General features: G+C 44.6%; 1 protein-coding gene across 1 annotated transcript; it reads left to right on the top strand.

Annotated features, from left to right (window-relative positions):
- Positions 1-9: 9 nt before the first annotated feature.
- On the top strand, positions 10-6,387 carry EIF5A2 (eukaryotic translation initiation factor 5A2). Its single transcript, XM_026045200.1, has 4 exons — positions 10-263; positions 1,497-1,601; positions 2,412-2,543; positions 3,271-6,387. Exons 1-4 carry the CDS (start codon positions 99-101, stop codon positions 3,328-3,330), a joined length of 462 nt encoding a protein of 153 aa, XP_025900985.1. The 5' UTR covers positions 10-98; the 3' UTR covers positions 3,331-6,387.
- The last annotated feature ends 1,156 nt before the right edge of the window (positions 6,388-7,543 follow it).

Below are 7,543 nucleotides of genomic sequence, written 5' to 3'. Positions count from 1 at the left end.
ATGGCGCTGTCCCCGCGGTGTCCCGGCCCGGCCCCCCCGCGGCCTGGCCCTCTCCGGACGCCTCTCTCCGCTTCTTGCAGCTCCCCGCCGCCGCAGCCATGGCCGACGAGCTGGACTTCACCACGGGCGACGCGGGCGCCTCCTCCACCTACCCCATGCAGTGCTCGGCGCTGCGCAAGAACGGCTTCGTGGTGCTCAAGGGGCGCCCCTGCAAGATCGTCGAGATGTCCACCTCCAAGACGGGCAAGCACGGCCACGCCAAGGTGGGTCCCGCGGCCCCGGGGCCTGCCCGGGGCTGGGGTGGCGCGAGCGGTTGTAAAGGAGAAGGCAAGGGGCTCGGGTTTGCTTTTTGGGGTGATTTTGATGGTGGCCMAGCGTGGCTTTGGAGCGGGGCCGGCGTAGGTTCTGGAAGGAGGGGCTGGTGGAAAGGCCAGGCCGTGGGTGCGGTTGTGCTCGCCCTCCCGAGCCCGCCTGCGATATCGGCCCGTGCTGCTCGCCCGCGCCCACCAGAAATGGCCCTGTTCTGTTACATAACCCGGAGGAGCGCCGTAGATAASGGTATCTCTGCGGGCCTGCGCTGGCCCTGTTTCGCTCGCCGCCTTCTTGCGTTTCCCTGGCACCAGGTTAGGCCGCCGTCCCCGTGCTGCGTCCCAGCAGGGCCCTCCTTGGTGTGCTGGCCGGGCTGCAGGCGTCCTGCCGGAGCAGTTGGCTTGTGCAGCTGTCCAGAGTTTGGATCCTGGCTAGCCTTTCCCTGAACTTACTCAGCAACACTTCGTGGTGGCTATATTAAAGTTCAAGAGCAGAGAGATCTGTTACAAGCCTGCCTAAATAGGTTCTTAGGTTTCTCAGCTTGCAGAATGCATGCAAACCAGGCCTATGGTGTTTAAATGCTGTAAGCATATGTTACTTATATGGGGGGAAAAAAATTGCCCCTTCTTCTCTCAGTTCACTTTTGAGTGTTTCAGATTATGTTGTGTCTGACTCGATTTATTAAATACCAGAACTGTTGTGAGATTGAGAGGACACAGTAAGAGTTTAAGGCTATAAACTAGAAACCCGTGTGCCTGCTGCAGTGCTGCTCCTAGTATAAAGGCCGGTTGCTTTGCTTTTTGTGCAGCTTCTTTTCACTTTAACCTCACATTGTCACTAATGCCGTTGCATTTCCCAGAAGAGCCAGAATTTGGAGTATAAGTGTTTTTAATAGCCACATCTTTACGTTGAGCTTTAATTATATATTATATATGGTGAAACTGTCCATGAAAAAAGGCTAATGTAAATTCTCATGCAGTGTTTCTATAATGTGCATGCAAGAGTGTTTCTGAAAGGCCTGCTCTTTAGGCCTCAGCTGTTTTTGTATCGYAAGCAAAGGGTTTGGGTAGAATCTTGTAGGCTGTTTGTAATCTCTGATAGAGCTACGTGGAGCTAATGATACTGAGAGCAATGATATCTTATTCTTCCAGGACCAGCAATAACTCATTTCTGTGTTTTTCTTGTAGGTCCACTTGGTTGGTATCGATATCTTCACTGGTAAAAAATATGAAGATATTTGCCCTTCAACTCATAACATGGATGTTCCAAATATCAAGAGGAATGATTATCAAGTGAGTTAACGTGATCTTCCTCATATTAAAGAGCTTTAGATTTSTAATAACACAAGTAAACTCTCTTCATCCTGAAACTGCTTGTCAACTAATAAAGTGCTGTTGTCAGAAAATGGGAAAATGATGGTTCAGTGAACTTGCTACTAGATCAGTGGTGCTGTGTCTAAATGGGCATTTACTGAATTGTTAAAGCAGTGGGAGCTCACTGATAGAGAGCTCCTGTATTGCAGACTGCTCATTGTAGAGGTAGCCTTTAGAAGTACACAAATGAATGGCCCAAGAGGTTGTGTTCAGAGCAGTGTTTGTTGTAGCTTGTGTTATAAGATCACACTCTTCTCCTTGCAATGCTGGAGTTCTTCAGAATCTGGAAAAAGGTTGCCTCYGCTCTGGCTTCCTATTAGCTAAAGAATAGCGAGATCTCTCTTCAAATGAATGTGAATCTAAGCATATATTGTCATTTAAATTTCACCCTTAGGGTATGTGAATCAACAAGACGGTCCTAAGCTGCATCTGATGCCAGTTCTAACTTGAAAGTGCTTCTTGCTTCTGCTGCAGAATCTGGCTGCAGTTGATCTGAAGTAAATAATGGGATTCGGTGATTCTTGAATAGCAGATTGTCTTTTGCCATGGTTGCCTGTGGCTATTGGCACTCTAAAATTGTTGTTAAAAATTAACTGACATTCTTAACTGTTACAAATACAGTACTTCAAAAAAATATTGTAACAGTTTATTGTGTCTTCTGCTTATCTTAACACTGTGTACTAGTGACTACTAATGTTGAGCTTCCTAAAAATGAACTTCTCTTTATAGCTCATTGGTATTCAGGATGGATATCTCTCCCTGCTGACAGAAAGTGGTGAAGTTCGTGAGGATCTAAAGTTACCAGAAGGTGATCTTGGCAAAGAAATAGAAGGAAAATTCAATGCCAGTGAAGATGTGCAGGTAAGTGTAGCAGATGAGAAGAACTACAGTAAATTCCACCTCATGCTACCAAGAACTGTCTTATTCTGATCCTTACCATTTATATCTCTTTGTGAGTAGAGGTTTGGAGGTATGGGAGCCAGCTCTTTGAGATACAGAACCATCCACCTATTGGAGCACTCAGTCTGGCTCAGCTGATATTGAGGCTGTATAGGTGCATCCCAAATGCTAGATACATCATGGTGCYGTGCACACAACGTAGGTCAGCACGGTGTGGACTGAAGCTCCAGTCTTACCTAATCAAGATAGTGCAGAGCTGTAATAATTGTCAAAAACTTTAGGGCTGGCTCTTGACTAAAACATGTTTTGATCTGACTGTGGAGGTATGTTAAGTCTAATTCACTGTACTAGCAAACTTGTCTGCAAGTAGGTGTGTAGACTGTAATCTGTAGCAGACTGTGTACAGTACCAGTTGCTGACATGGCTTTGTTGTAGAAGCATGTTTGCTTTCCACTGTTGCATGAACCACAAGCTGCCAGCTAAAGCAATAAGGCAAAGAGAAGGTGGCAGAAGAGCAAACTAGTGTGAAGGGCAAATATTTAAGTCATGGGGCAATTGAATCACCTGCTTTGGCCTTCCCTTCTCCTCAGATAAGAGATGGGATAAATACTAAAATCGAATGTGTCTAGCTTCTCTGAGTGTTTCCTGTGGCACGTGTTGGAGCTCACCTGTCTCTCTTTTCTTCCAGATATCTGTCATAAGTGCAATGAATGAAGAATGTGCTGTAGCCATAAAGCCTTGCAAATAAAGAGGATCTCCAGGCTCGGGCAGCTGCTCAGGTCTGGACAAATCACAGATCTTTAAATTTTGTTCTGATTGTCACCAAAGCTCTGGCCTTCACAAGCAACCTCATTTCTTTTTTGAATTGTTAAAAAGCAGTGCTGGATTCTGGATTAGTGTTGCAGGCTAACTGGCAGTTTTCAAAATCACTGAGATTTTAATTCCTTAATTGTAACTATTTTAACATTCCTGTGGGTTTCAGCTATGGATCTGAGAAACCAATCAGGTGTTATTAGTGGATATATTTTTATTTGCTTGAGCAAAACAGTGTTTGTCTGTATGAACAGACAAAATACAGTATTCAGGGGCTTTTAGATAAGCTAGTAGGTATCTAGGATTATAAAGTGACCTAGAGCACAAATAGTATTTTTCTTGGCATATTTACGTAGAACTGACAATAAAAGTAGGGTTTTTTCTCTTTTTTGTTCTTTTTTTTTCTTTTTTTTTTTTTTTTAAAGAAGCTTACGTATTTTGTGAATTGGGACTCTTGCAGAACTGTAGGTGCCAATCACAAGTTTTAGACCAAGAAACTCAAGTGATCAAAAACGCCAGCTGGCTTGACAAAGCCCCTGTGGCCATGTGCAACTTAACTGTATTACCTCTGTACTCTTCTTTGCCAATTTTTGGCTTATTGTAATGTTAAAATGGTGTCAAAGCCTACCTTTGGTTTAGGCAGGCATTGGAGTATTGGGTAGATGCGATATAGGTAGGTTAAGGGGATACAAAGGTGAGATGGATGTTAAAGCTATAGACTTTCACTCGAGGCCTTTGTCAGACTTGAAAAATAAAAACAGAAAAATGCAGTTCAATTGCTTTCCTCTATTGTATTTATCTGAAACTATAAAAGGGTGACAAACTCCATGGGAATCTGTTGCAGTGCTTCCAGCTCTAGGTTTTAATCTTCAGGTTGAGACCATTTTTGTAGCACAAGGTTTTTCAAAAAGTGGGGCATATTGTAGCATTGAGCCTAAACTAAATGCATGTGATTCTTTTTGAAAGTAGATCTATAGTATTGTCAAGACAAAGACTTGACAGACAATACAGAACAACCATAGCTGACTTACAGAAGTAAGTGCTCCATAGTTTAGAAAGCTGGCTGCTATCCATAGAAGTTTCTCAAGTCATTAAAACACATATGCATGCCTCTAACTTGTTAGCAGCTTAGCAGGCAAAGGAAGCTTTACAGAACTAGTTGCAGAAGGATAACTAGTCTACTCCTGTTTTTGTTGCTCCACTTGATAGTTAGTGTCCCTTAATAAGGGAGGAACTCCTTTGCCCGTGGCTTAAACCTCTCTTCACAGTTCATAAACTGAATTGTTTTGTAAACTTGCCTTAAGCTTCAGTAGCTATTGGCTAATTGAGGACAACCTGTGAGCGGTTGGCGTGMTGCCCTGGACAGCGTGCACTGTTTGTGCTCTTTCGGCAGCAAGAGTGAGACTTCACGTTGCTGTTAACTACTTAAAATGTTTGGAGCTTAATACTATGTACTCYTTAATTCCCAAAGGGCTCACAGCCACTCTCCTGATGTGCCCTTGTACCTGTCCTTGTACCTGCCATGTTGGGGCTTAGCAAATCTTGGAGGTCTAGTAGAGGTGGCAAAAACATGCATTTTCCATAGCCTTCTTGTGGCAGGGAGAGGAGCACAATGAAGGTAAAGACAGCAATAAATCTCCTCCGGTAAGGAAGCGCAGTTCCCTGTGAAAGCTGGCAGGTGGAGGATAGTGCTGCATGCTCTCGCCCAGCACAGTCAGTGTTGTAGGTGAGCTCTACAAATAGCATCTTGACTGAAATGACAAAACTGCTTTTAAAAAAGCCATAGACGCAAGAGATTGAAATGCATTCAGAATAGCTAGAAGTGCCTGCTTAGTAGTCTAATCTGCAGTATATGCTCTTTCTGGCCTCTCCGTCATACTGATAGCTGAAAGAGGCCTTGTTTGGTTTAGAGATACYGAAACCATTACTAATGGTGTTAATGATGTCCAGTGGGAAGTCGTAGGCCACTGCTTCAAACTTAACAAAAGTTCTAGATGCTATCACTGTATTCAGAATACTTCTAAAATGCTTGAAAATGGTAAGATTTGTATTTATCCTTACAAGAGTGCTTTCATCCACTCTTGTGTGACTGTCCTTCAGAACATGTGTTACAAGCTAGGGATTTGATGCCACGGGCCCACAATCTTAAGCATTTATTTGGACTAAGTTCTTTGGGACAAGGGCTGGTGTTTTCTTTTTGGTTGGTTGTTTTTTTTTCTAATTTCTGCAGTAGGTCCTGATCTGCCTGATATTTTCAGGTACTACCGCAATCTAAAGATACAGTTTTGGTGAGCTCCAGTTTATTGGAATAGCCCTTCCTGGGACTTAAAGATGTCCTTCTATTCCTACCTTCAGTTCTGCAAGATTTAGATGGTTCAGTACTTCAGTAGAGGTTTGTGCTATTTATATACTTGTCTTTTGTGAAGCACTTCAAATGCTGTGGAAGTGCAGAGCATCRGCTCATCATGCATGAAGCTTCCCACAGGTAAAGCTTGTGGTTTAGCATGAGTCTTAAGCATAATCTCCAAGTTTCAGTAAGAAGTTGCTCCTAAATTAGAGGAAATATTTCAGCCATTTCTTTCAAAGTAGGACATTTCAGTTTACTGTCAGAATCATTTGCAACAAAATTTTGTTTGTGATCAGTAGTCCATTATGAGTGCGTATTTAAGATCCCTGTCAAACATTTAGTGAAGTTCTGCTCTCAGAGCTTTACATTAAAACAAATCTTATCCATCTACATGTTTTGTAGCACTATTTTAATACTTTAAGCTGTGTCAGAAACAAAAACTACAAAATTCTAGTAGCTGATGCAATTGCTTAATATAAAGGCTGTGAAAACTAAGAGGTGAAGAAAAGTATTTCTGCTCCTAATAATGTTTTTTTCTTTATGACTCCAATTCAGTGAGTTTGTTATTACTGTACAGAATTAAGAAGACTGCAGTGTTTCCTGCCTCAAATGTTGGCAAATAATATTTCATGATTTCAACAGATCCTAATTTTTGCTTGTAATAGTGGTTTTTCAACTAGGCTGTTGCTAGTTGAGCCATGTTCTCAGGGCTGATTTTTGGTTTTTTCTTTTTTTAAAAAAAAAGTTGGCTGAATTTCATTATTTAATGTAACTGCTTTCAAGCCTCTTGCAGGTTTTTCTAATCCGTAATGTACCCCAAAAGGTGCAGTTTCACAACACAGGTTATTTTACATAGTCTAAAGAAGTCAACTTGACAATTCAAACTTATGGTTACTGCAGGTCAGTCTTACAGAATTCAAAAGCCAATAAAGCTGATTTGTCTTTTGTTTTTGGTTGAGTAATTTAGAATGTAGTTCGTTACAGTAGAATTCAACTTCAGAAGGGGGGGAAAAAAACCCCACCTTGTTGGGGATGTTTGGAGTATTTTGATGCCAGGCCGGGAGCCCTCCCGAAGGCGTCGGGCGCTGTGGAACCCTCGGCCGGTGCGCGGGAGCCTCCAGCCGCTCCGGTGCTCTCGCCCTGACGTATTTGCCATGGAGAGGAACCGCTTGTGGACGAGACGCCCGCTCTGTACCGGGGATACCCCCGTTCCCGGCCATCTTGTTGTGCTGCCAGCACCGCCGTGGCTCTGCASGGCCGGGGGCGCCTCGTGCCGGTGACGGGAGCGAGCGGCGCCAGCAGCAGCGCGAGCCGCGCGCGGGAGGGCGGCCCCGGCTGCCCGCAGGCACCCTGCTGTGTGCGTGTATTTGAAGATGTGTTTTTAACACCATTAAAAATGATAATTTGGAAGGTACACCTGTCTGTTTCCCACTTCAGAAATAATAATAATAATAAAAATCTCTGTTTATGAAAGGTTGTGTGGTGTTCAAGGCTGTGGGGCTTGCAGAAGGGGATCCTTTCTGGAGGGATGGGTGCCTCTGGTTACAACAAGAGGGAAACCGGTTCGACAGCGGCTCCCCGTTCTCGTTTTCCCTTTTTCCCCGGGCTCCTTCGCAGGTGGAAGGASGGGAAGGCGCTCGCGGCGCCGCGGGCTGGAGGCGGTTGGGAGAGGAGGGCGCCGCTTCCCGCCGCCAGGCGCCGCTGCCGCCCCTCAGCGCGCAGGCGCGCGCAGGCCCCGCTCCGTCTGCGTGAGCGCGCCGTGACGTCAGGGCGCGGTATAAAAGAGCGCCGCGCGCGGCCG

This window comes from Nothoprocta perdicaria, unplaced genomic scaffold, assembly GCF_003342845.1.
Source record: "Nothoprocta perdicaria isolate Ctin4 unplaced genomic scaffold, notPer1 scaffold_4, whole genome shotgun sequence".
Classification (NCBI taxonomy): domain Eukaryota; kingdom Metazoa; phylum Chordata; class Aves; order Tinamiformes; family Tinamidae; genus Nothoprocta; species Nothoprocta perdicaria.
Note: the sequence above shows the minus strand (reverse complement) of the source record. Positions and strands in the feature narration are given on the sequence as shown.